General features: G+C 38.9%; 1 protein-coding gene across 1 annotated transcript; it reads right to left on the reverse strand.

Annotated features, from left to right (window-relative positions):
• Positions 1-2,250: 2,250 nt before the first annotated feature.
• LOC141000515 (G1/S-specific cyclin-D1-like) lies at positions 2,251-10,996 on the reverse strand. The gene is made up of 5 exons (XM_073471219.1): positions 10,477-10,996; positions 8,550-8,765; positions 7,914-8,073; positions 4,415-4,563; positions 2,251-4,332 (listed from the first exon to the last, which is right to left on the reverse strand). Exons 1-5 carry the CDS (start codon positions 10,678-10,680, stop codon positions 4,171-4,173), a joined length of 891 nt encoding a protein of 296 aa, XP_073327320.1. The 5' UTR covers positions 10,681-10,996; the 3' UTR covers positions 2,251-4,170.
• Between the last annotated feature and the right edge of the window lie 828 nt (positions 10,997-11,824).

The raw sequence follows: 11,824 nt of genomic DNA on the forward strand, positions 1-11,824 counted from the left end.
AACTGGAACATCGAATTTCCTGACATAACTTTTTCTGGTATCCAGAGATGTTATAGCTGAGACATTAACCTCCAAGTCTCCCAAGTGAAAACAAACCTTCTAAAAATCATTGATTTTACTGCCCCTTTTGTCTGAAAATAGTCTTGTGTGTTAAAGGTTGAAACATTTTATCAGCTTAATGTGGGTTTGATGAAAGAGTACTTGGAGGGACTGCAAAGATAATGTATCTCATTTTTTTGAATAGGCCAAAAGTAATTGATTACTTCGTAACTGTCAAGTCTTCAAGTATACAGGAGTTTTTGCATTTTCATACTCATTAGATGATTCAGAGTTTTAAAATTGTGTATAATCTTTGCAAGACTTTTGCAGAGCACCCGACCCCTCCCACTCTGTTCGTGATTACTTGTGTTTTTACCTGTTCCTGTATTGAGGGCAGGGGTTGTCAGGAGAATGATCAACACCTGAGGCAACTTCCTGCTATAAGAGGACTGGAGATCTCCCTTTTGCTCTCTCTGTCTCTTGTGCTCCCGACCAGCAGGGTTTTAGTTTAGTTGTGTTCCTTTAGGTGTGGTCTAATTTGTTTCAATTGGATTTAATAAAATATTATTCAAAATGTTTGCCTTTGTGTGGTCTCCCTTTTTGTTTCGACCTGTTGAGTCGGGTTGTAACAGGCCTCATTAACTAAAATAATGCCCTGCTATCAGAGTCTGAACAAAGACAAATTATCAGCCCAACTTTCTGGTAATTTCTATTTTTATGATATTAAACATGGCCATATCTGGAAGGCCTGTTTCCATAGGACCGTATCTGTTAACCATGTTACAGATGTTTGCCTCTGCCTCTTCTAGAAATAGGCTCAGACAACAGGCTGTCATGTTCTTCGAAATGATTGGGTCCAGTCTGCACACCACAAGGTCCGTATTCAGGGTCAGTGTTTAAAAGTTTTATACAAGTTTATTATTTAGTATTGCAATTACTGGTATATATTACCATTGGTAGTATTAGTAGTAATATTAGTTTTGTTGGTGATAGTATCAACATTGGTATTAGTAAATAGTAATTTAGAGCTAGTTGTTGATTTAAAAAAGAAGAGGGAAAAAAAACACAACCCTGTCAACATCAGCGGAGCAGGTGAACAGTTTTAGGCACTTGAGACATCACAGAGAACCTATCATGGTCATCGTACATTACCAACCTGGTTATATGTTTTTTTAAAAGCACAGAAAAGCCCTCCCTAAGGTAACCTGTGCTTTTACAGAGGAGCAATAGAAAGCATCCTGACTGGCAACATCACATATTGGCATAGTTTGTGTATGGCATGCAACGTTTCCTCGCAGTGAAAGGATCTGAGACAGTCTCAGACTCAGCCCCCTATTGCAGGTTTAACAACATATTGATACTATGCTCCGTGTTCCTCCTGTGAAAGAATGACTTGAATCAATGAGTGTGTGTATCCCTGCACGTTCACTTGTTCAACAAAAGAAAAAATCATTTCAGGCAGTTATTCAGTTCATTTACCCCAAAAAATCCTTCATCTGAACAAAATGTTTGCGAGCAACAACGCTACCACTTTAACTAAATTAAATCTTTCATTCAGCAATTTAATCTTTCATTCAGCATTTCTTTCATCAGTCTTTCTGAAAAATGAAGCTTTTCATTTTCTAAGACAAATTTACTACAGCAGCTGCTATAAGAAGTAGAAACATTGTGATATTTTCACTAAGTTAAACCATTTGTGAGCACAGAGCCTCCAGGCGTGGGATTGCAGATTCTTACTTCATTGTAACGCAGTTTCCTCCATGTCCATAGAGTACTTTTATTTTTTAGTTGTTATCTCTTCTAAAAATGTTACCAGCATTCGCTCGTCTTTGTCTAGCTGTTGTTACAAAGACCCAGCTGGACCCATTGACAGGCTCATGGAGGACTTGCCTCTCTTGTTGAGCCATGACATTAAAGCTCTCAGTCTAGGACTTTGGGAAATGTTCCTTCTCGGCCAGTAAAAGCCAAAATGTTGAATAGTCAGTCATTTTTAAAAAAACTGTTGTCCATACATATGAAACAAGCTACACAACATTCTGTTGAGAAAGGCTCTGTTTCAAAACTGTATTTTTAGTTAGTAGCGTTGTTAAAAAAGCGTTGTTTGGGATCAGTTCAGCTCTCTTTGTGACCATACCTGTAGGATGAGGGTTAGTGCTTATGTGATCCAGAAATAATGCCAGAAAATTAAACGTTACCAATAGGCTTTAGGAGTCTCATCAGTTTTCCTTTAATTCATATTTATGCTCTCTCCTAAGACAAAAACAGCCCCAACAGAGGGCACCTGATTCAAGCTTATATAGAGGGCAGTTGCCTATATAAAAAAGGTATTCATACCACTGTGTAGGTAGCCTACAACAACTTAGCTATGAGCAGCACAATCCAGAAAAGCACTCCTTGACGTACCTTCCTCTTACTTAGAATACAGTAAATTTTAGCTGTAAAGTTCCTGTAAAAATAAAATGATAAATAATAAATATCAGAAGCAAAATAAAGCTGTACACTTTATCTTACTTCACAAAATTAGTACCGCTTCATCACTTTTTTGAGGAACAGAAAGACTTGCTGTGTGTGATGTTGAAAAAAGGTTTCAAGTTCTTTCTGTCCTGTCTGATTGAAAAACTTAAAAATTTGGATTCAGCCTAACACTTTCAACAGTTACTCTGACTTTTTTGTTTCTAATGCACACAGAAAATGTGACATGTTGCAACAAGGCTGATGAAATTCATGTCAAAGACTGTTGCTTTTGATCAGACAGAGATGCGGTTCAATGTCTATTATGTGTTATCTCAACTGACAGATCCAAAATTGATAATCTTTGGCAGCCACTGCATCCCAATGACTTCCCTCTGGTGGTAGAAACTGTGCACTACATTGCATCACATTAGAACAATGGTTTTAGTATGGCATTTATAACACCCTTCACTTTGTGCTAAGTGATTAGAACTTATAATGGTTTCCATATACTAAAAGGTATATTTTATTAGTCAATACCACACAACCATGTGTGCTTTTTGGATCCAAATTCAACCTCAGAGAGTTACAGGTGATGTTACATGGATACCATTGTTCATTTTCTGCCAGTTGTCCATAATGTCTTGAAGCAAAACATTGCAGCTCATAATGTAAACTATATCACACAACTTTACTCCTGGTTCATACCATTTTATTGTCTGTTAAATGACAAGTAAAAAACGTATTACATGAGCCAGGGCCTGTATTTATCAAACCACTAAAAGTGAATTAGTGGTTAAGTGGTACAATCCTTCACTTTTATTCTTAAATTTGAATACGAGCCATTTTTCATATTTCAAATGCTCTTAAATTAAAAAGGTCTCAAAAAGGTCCTTTAAGAGTAGCCTGTAAGGGTCATTGATGTCTGCAGTGCAGACAGATGAGCACATACCTTCTAATACATATTTTACAATGTTTAATGCAGTAGGTAATATGTATAATATGTAATGAGAAGCAAAAAGTATAATTCAGAGAAGACTTGTTTTAAGTGACTACTTCCAGCTTCTACTTTCGATCACTTGAGCTGCTTGCCTTAACACTTCATTTTCAATAGGAGTGACTTAACAAATCTGTCTTAAAGCTCAATTTTAGCAAAGAACGTTTTTACTCCCAAGCTGGCTCTTTGGAGTATTCTTAGTGTAATTCTTAAATGTTTGATGAATACAGGCCCAGGGATGTATTTATGTACCAATAACTGTCAGTCTCTGAGGCCAGACATCATTTGTGAGGAGGCAATGGTGCATACTGGCCTACTAGGTCTTCAAATAACACCTTGGTAGGTGCATACCATTGTTGCCCACAGGTAAAAAGCCACACTAACACACATTAGTCTATCAACCATTCCTTCAGTGACAGCTGAATTCCAGTCTTAAAGTTGACAATGTCCTGGACATGATTGTGTCCAGTCAGCATCTCCTTTTGGTCCCCGCAACAGTTCAAACTGGAATCATATTCACAGTTGTGATGCACGGTTGAGTTCAGTCACTTGTGAGCACTCTAAAACACACATTTCATCATGTAAAACAAAGCTATGTATGTTTTTGTATGCATGTGTCAAAAATGACTTCATCAGTTCAATTTTCTCTTTTATCATCCAGCATCATGATTGGCAGTCCTCAATCAGATGTTTACATCCCGGACATCTGTGGGTGTCGTTGAGAGGTCCTGCCCCTCACTGATGTTCTTAACTTCCATGGTAACTGAGTGTTGCTGTTGTTGTGCCTGTCTGAGACTGGTTTCCAGCAGCGACTCGATTTGTTCCTGACACGCCCTGAGACAGTCCTGAAGAGTAAGAGATTAGGTAAGTTTGAAAATCAAAGACAGTCTCAGTTCTTGTGTGAGTGTGAATGTAACATGTACTCACCGGGTCACTCTTGATGGTCTGCGCCAGCTGCTCTGTCAGTTTCTGAGACATCATGGCATTGCCCACCATTCTCATCTGTAAGCCCTCCACTGCGGCCACCATGCTGCCTGCTGCTACCATGGACGGAGGGCTAGCTATGAATTTAACATCTGTGGAAGATCATGATGGAATTTAATGTTGATATGACGACTTTCCAATGGCTGATGACCATAAAAGAACCCAAATAAAAACAAACATTTAGAATTCAAACTTTCATTGTCGAAGATGTTTAACAGTCCCACGTAAAAATACTGCAGGGGGCTGTTTAAGATAGCGTTGAGACATGAACTACAACCCAAGAAGTTCAGTTTGAGCAACAGATTATGTGTTTAAAGTTTACCACTGTGAAGAGTTACCACAGCTATTATATTTTTCAGTGCAACAAACAGTACAGATAAACAGTAGAAATAAGGTGTTCATCTTACAAGGAAACAAGGAATATCTGTCTATTCGTCTTTCTGTCTGTGGTCCGCATATTTCCAGAATCGTTTATCCAATCTACTTCATACTTGGCAGGTTTATTGCCAAGGAACTATGGAAGTGCAGTGTAGAATTGTAGTGGTTCAATATTGATACATTTTGAATAAACGGAGAACCACTGCTCTGCACTGCAGCGGTTGGAGTTGAGAATGTTAGGGAGTGAGTCTCCCCGGGTATGTGACAAGCACGCTGCTGCAGTCACAGAAGAGTGCATGCTATTTTTACCGTAGTGAGCCATAAAGTGTGTCGAAGTAGTTATTTAAAAGCTTTTATCTTGAAGTGGCAAAATTAGGAAACATTGGGTTCTCAACAGCAGTAACTTAACATGACTCCCGAAACAGCTGAGAGCGAAACATTGGATCCGGAGTTGTGGTGAAAACATAGGTTTTCCCATTCATTTTAATGAGGGTAGTCCGTTCTGGCTGCGGCGGTCTGTGCCGAAAAAGTTGAGACAGGGTCAACTTTTGGAGAAACGCAGCCCACGACACGTTGCGGGGGCCAATCACATAAGCTGGTGATCAGACTAAGACTGAAGCCACAGTGGAATGTAAAGTAATGTGTTGTGTGTATTCACTCAGTTTGTCTTTGTGCACCAGTTTAAAACACATCTGTGGATGCCGACGATCACTGTTGGACCAGCATGTTTAACCTACTGTGGCAGAAACGTGACCGGAGATCATAACCAGAGTAGAACGGGTCAGTAGCAGGAAGTGTTATTTAGCATGGATAAATACTACCTGAGGGAACACAACAAACATTTAGTGCACACTACAGTTACTAAGAGTCACTAGATGGCAGGTACCCTCTGACTTCTTTTGTTTACAGTTAGTTTCAAATTGACCGGTGAAACAAGTTATTGTTACATTTATATTGTTAATAAATTATTTTAAATTTGACAATAAGGCTTTAATTGCAAACTACTAATGGAGATTATATCACTCATGACACCATGTAGACTATCTTTTTGAAATAAGAATAAAAAAATTAAATGAGTTATCTTGGCATAAAACCAATGATCCTAGACTAGTCTAAAAATGGCATAGCCATCTGTGCTAAAAGAAAAAAGAAAAAAAAGATCGAAAATCAAAGCAAAGATTTGGAGAATCGTGACAACCCTAGTTTCCTCATAAGAGGATGTCATTTAACATTACCTACATTTTTGTCACCACACTGTATAACCCAAGGCGGCACCACTAACCCCACCGCTGATGTTGGTAACATATGTTACACCTTGCATCATCTAACGTTGTTATTCAACTGTTTTATACTTTCTGTTCACTTTAACAGGCCATGTATAACCGATCAAAAGTCTTAACTAATGCTACAGCCAACTGTTAGTCTGTAAATCGTTTCACTTATTTCCCTGCCCACATTGATGCACAAGTAGCCTACATTCGTCAGAATGTAAATTTAAATGCATGTTACTCTAGTGTTTAAATCCATGTAACCATTTTAAGTTTTAAGCCAAGTACTTCAGCAAAAACACTTTTCCGGTTCAGAAAAGGTCACTATGACATTTAGTGATTTAATTAATTGATGATCACAGCAATCCTTTTGAATTTGAGCGTCAGTTTTTTTCTGATCAGGCACCTGACAGAGGGTTTATGGTTATCCTTAATATCATAACACAGCAGTGACGTAGAAATTAAATGTTTATGATAACATGATAATTTAAAATAAAATAGAATAACAATATATAAATGAGAAATGTTTTTGATATTTATTTTGATTTTTTTTTAAATCTAGAATTAAACAATAATCTTTACAATAATTGATAACTTAGTCAACTGATTAAGCAAATCCAAAAAAAGAATCATTATATTAATTAATAGAAAACTAATCGTTAGGTGCAGCCCTAGAATACTTAATAACCACAGCCATGTCTGCGCTGGTTATGCCTAACGAGTCGTTAGCCAATTTCAGTTTTAATGTTAACGTTTTGATGACCCTATGCAATAAGTGTGGAGTGAGAAGTAGTCATCTAGCAGGAATGTGGACTTGATTGGCCAACACAGTGCCATGCCAGATGAAATTGCAATGCAGAGAAAGTTGAGCCTGGTTCAACGTTTCTGCCAGGGTGAAATTAGTCTCTTTGGATTAGAATTAGTTCCAACACCATAGCTAAAAAGCTCGTCAGCCCAGTTTTATTTGGGGCTGATACTGTGGGCTAACAATATCTAGCCTTTCTGACAGAGCTGAGCTCTCAAAGGCTCTGTGTCCACATTCACAAGAAACACACATTAAGAAACTGAGTGGGACCTTTAATTAATGTGCCAAGAGTTAGTGGGTATCTGGCTCAAATTTGACAGTGTGGCGCACAAGATGGAAGAGAGTAAAAACAAAAGGAGAAGGGAGCTGCCAATTCACAGTATTCCAAGGGTGCATTTTTTCAGGTTAGTTATAGATGTGTTGCGAAAATGCTAAATTAACTGACATTCAGTTGTAGTTATGTTCAATAGTCTTCACGGTTTCAAATTAATCCATTAGATTAAATTAATGTAAAATTGCAATGACCCAATTATTCAGTGAACATAATTAGGGTTTGAGCAAATGGGCAAATTACCTACACTGAGCCGTGAAACAATAATACGGATGTAGGATTTATTGTTTTGCAAAAATAAAATGAACAACTAGATGGAGGTTAGGCTGGTTTTTGCAGTTTGTGTTTTCAGGCCAGGAAGTGAAAGTAAACAGGTATATCTGTCTATTTTTTTTTATATAGTTCTTTCAATTACAGACAGTGTGGCTAAGGCCTAGTCTACATGTACGCAGGTATTTTTAAAAATGAGTTTTTAAACAAAAATGGTCTCTGTTCAGACAAGCATTTTAGCACCATTTCAGAAATCACCGTCCTTACCAACACACCTGAAAACAGGTATCACCATACAATGGGCATACGTGTGCAAATCTAAAACAGGAAGGAATTTATATACTTACTAATGAAAATACAGTCATGTATATAATGTAGGACCATGCATACCTGTCGCACACAGCGCCACAAAGGTCTGAGCATGCTTCCTGAGTATGGGTCTGTTCTCTCTCCTGACGGGCAGCTGAGACAGGAAGTGGTCAATGAAGTCTAGAGGGGTTACTGAAGCCAGGTCCCACTTCAGCTTGTTCAAAACCAGCAGCTCCATTTGCTGTGAGTGGATGAGAACAGAGAGAGGGACAGAAGGACAGGTTCAAGGGTGATCCAAAGAGACAGATGCAGGGATTAGCAAAGATGGTGATGGGTGTTTTTTGTCTACTTATGGGAATGTTTGTCTTTTAGGTGGTACTGGAGGAAAGGTCATTAAAACCATTAAGAATCCTCTGTGGACCTTGAATGACAACAGCGATCTGGATGAAAAATGCCACAATTTTTTCAATTTTTTCTTCAAAAAAAAGGTCAGGAGGTTACCAAATCTAATAGGCTTCATCTCCAAGGGACCATAAAGTCTATGGCAATCTGTCCAGAAGCTGCTGAGATACCTTGATCTGAACAACTGTGTTCAGACAGATGGACCGACAGACAGGCTGGATGCCATACTTCGGCTAAGATGTTTCATACCTATGATCTTGATTATAGTGCCCCCACCAAGTGTTTTAATGCAGTGGTCACTACTGAATGACATACCAGCAGCTGAGTTGGTCTGACAGAGTTGTCTGTGTAGATACAGAGTTTCTCAGCAGTGAGTGGGATTGTCTCCTTCAGTTTGGATGCCAGGAACATGCAGGCAGCTCCTAGTAACTGCAGATGGTTCTTCTTTGTGGGTTCCACTGACAGAAAGCGGTCCATGTAGTTCATTGCCAGAGGGAAAACCTCCTCCTCACACTTTTGCTCCTCACACACCTGCACACACAAACCAGACAACAATAGTGCCATTAAATACTGTTTCTTCATCAATGCTATTATGAAATTCACTGTTACCACTATCAGATACATACAGTTTTAAGTTACAGAGGGCTCCCAACTCTGTTTTGGTGTCTGTACAATCCCTGGCCTCATGTAACCTTACTCTGTAAAAATGATGCTCATGAGCACATTTTAAATTTGGAGAAAATCGAGCACTGCACGTGGTTTCAGCAGACCCAGAGTTCAGGTGTTGAGAATTGACACAGAAAATTTGTGAAATTTCAAAATGCATTAGGTAGGCCTATGGTTTGCTACAGCTTTAATCATGACTCAAGTACTGAGAAATGGTGTCAGCAGAAGCTGCAGTGATGTCAACTGGTCAAAATATGGCAGAATTTGCTCATCTACTTCATGGCAATGACACATTTAAGAAATTAATTGAAAAATGTCACTAAATAACCAGGACAATTTCACTGATTGACAGAAAATTATTATTAGAGTCAGTTAAAAACTAAAACCAAACATCAGTGGTTGCAGCTTCATTCATGTGAGAATATTTTACTTTTCTGAGTTTCATATAAACTGAAAACCTCTAAGAACAGGTGAGGTGACAAACTCAACATAGTTCCACATAGATCCAGCTGTAAACTGATTTTTTTTCCCAGATGCATTTTTAGTAGATACAGACTAACCTGAAGGGGACATGAGATACAGTTCTTTTTCAGTAATAGAAAGCAACATAAATAGTAGTCGCCCCCAGAGATTTGTGGTTTTGTGATTACATCATGTAAAAAGACAAGCACACAGAAACAAAATAAATATACTGGTACGCTCTAATACAGTAGGTGTCTGCGTTAATGCATTCTAAGAAGTTGAAGAACTGGTGATGGTCGGTGTGTGGAGGGGACATGGAGGGTTCACATAACAGCCGAGGTGAAGAGCCCCCAACACAAAGGCAGCGCGTGGTCTGCACACACTGGGAGCTCGCTACAGTTTTAAACATATTTTTAAAGTATTATTACGTTATTTAACTTTATCTACTATATCTACTTTATCTATATTACCTGTGGGTTTAAACTTTTATCCCTAACACTTAGGTTAAAATAGTTCATTTTAAGAAAAAGACGCGTGGTGGATGAAGCAGTCACGAGTAGCTGACTGTAACTCCATGGACTGCATCAGGTTACCGTTTTGCACTTGGTGGCGTCAGATTAGCTTTAAACTGCAACACAAACATACATGATCATGCCAATAGTGAAACAATGTGATTGCGCTTGATAGCAACTCTAGTACGTTACTGCATTGACTACATAATTCCAAACTTCATTGAAAAAAACCCAAAGTGCTGCTCGTTTATCGGCAATTTTGCATAACATGTCATTTATCTCAGCACTGCGGAGTTTTACGGACTACAACTTCAACTCGGCATCGATTTATTTCACCCTCTAAAAAAATGCATGGACGCTCGGGCCCTTCCACAAAATCAACAGTGGCGCTAGTGAGCATGCTCAATCTACTCCTGGAGTTGAGATTTGATAGCCAAGTCACATTTATTGTATCGTGTGCTGAATTCACCAGAATTCCTCACAAAAAGACAACACCTCACTGGACCAAGCACATAACTTTACACATGAGCACAGCGTTTAAATGCCAGCTCTATACGCCTGGTTCTCTTCGTACAACATATAATGTCGTGGTATTAACTCACCTCCAACATCCAGGTAGCCACTATCCTCCTCATGTAGGGAGCGATTTCCCTCTGGACGCATTTGAAGTAGTTGGAAGCGGGTAGATACTTGTCCTCTGCACGCAGCAGGGCGTGCAGGACCCGGTCAGTCAACAGGTTGGAGTCCCGGTAGGCCCTCCGGATGGCAGGCCTGTCTCCCTCACAGCACATCAACTGAGGTTCCATTGACCCAACTGAGCCCGTCCGCTTTGTGTCTGTTTCAGCTGTGTCCTCCGTGTCCCTGCAGTGATGAACCTTAAAACAAGCGTTTGCTCAGCTATCGATGAACAACTACAGATTACTAACCGCTCCACATTTTGGACAAAAGCGTCTTCCAGTTTTCTTTTTACTTCTGGGAGAATATAGTTACGAAAAATGTAGTAAATGAAATTATCCCTTGTTTGCCTCCGTTGTGTCAATGGGTCAGTTTATTCCTTTTCCGCCGGGTTATGAGTTACTTTCTTTTGTTACACAAGGCAGAAAAACAGGACAAACCAGACCACCGCTGGTCTCGCAACCAACAGAGTGAGGCAAGTTAACAATCGACACCCTGCTGCTGCGCCGCCTTTATGACCGGTCCGCGTCAAGTCACAGAGCATAGGATGAAACCCCGTCCGGCCACAAGTTTCAAAATAAAACCGCACACGCTTTTTACTTTTCTTGTAATCTAGCCATGGAGATGATTTTGGTGTGTAGTGCTGAGATTTTTGAATATCCACTATTAAGATTTGTGATCACCATAACACTGAATGGAAGTGAATTTTATTTCTGTTGCACAAATTATTGAAAAATGATACAGAAAATCAAGGTTTGCGCTTTTTCACAGGATTCATACAGGTGTCTTTCGGTAAATATATGTTGTTTTCGCTCAGTATGATTAAGTGGTGCCATACTGCTGAAAATATGGCAAATGTCAATGAATATGACATGAATATGATGCGAAATAGTCAGGAATTTAACTGTATGGCAAATATGTTTCTCTTGTGTTATGTTATTGTCATTGATGTTATTGTAGCCTACATATTGTTAATTAAACTAGCAAATCTTCTGCTCTTATTTTAAAGTGGAAAGTAATTGACTCTCAACACATGCAAACTAGAGGCACGTTTTTCAAAAGCTGTCTGTTATGTAGCATATTTTATTTTCAAATGCAACCCTTATTTTAAATGTATAAGAAATGTATATAAAATCTAGGGGAAAAAAATAGAATTGTACTTCATTTAATTTGACAGTCAGTTGTTGACCACATACAGATGTTGACACAACTACTAGGCTGCTTCAATTTAGCCTACTGAATATGGCACTGAAGCATGCGATGCAAGTCAGACAT

This window comes from Pagrus major, chromosome 8 (genome assembly GCF_040436345.1).
Source record: "Pagrus major chromosome 8, Pma_NU_1.0".
Lineage (NCBI taxonomy): Eukaryota > Metazoa > Chordata > Actinopteri > Spariformes > Sparidae > Pagrus > Pagrus major.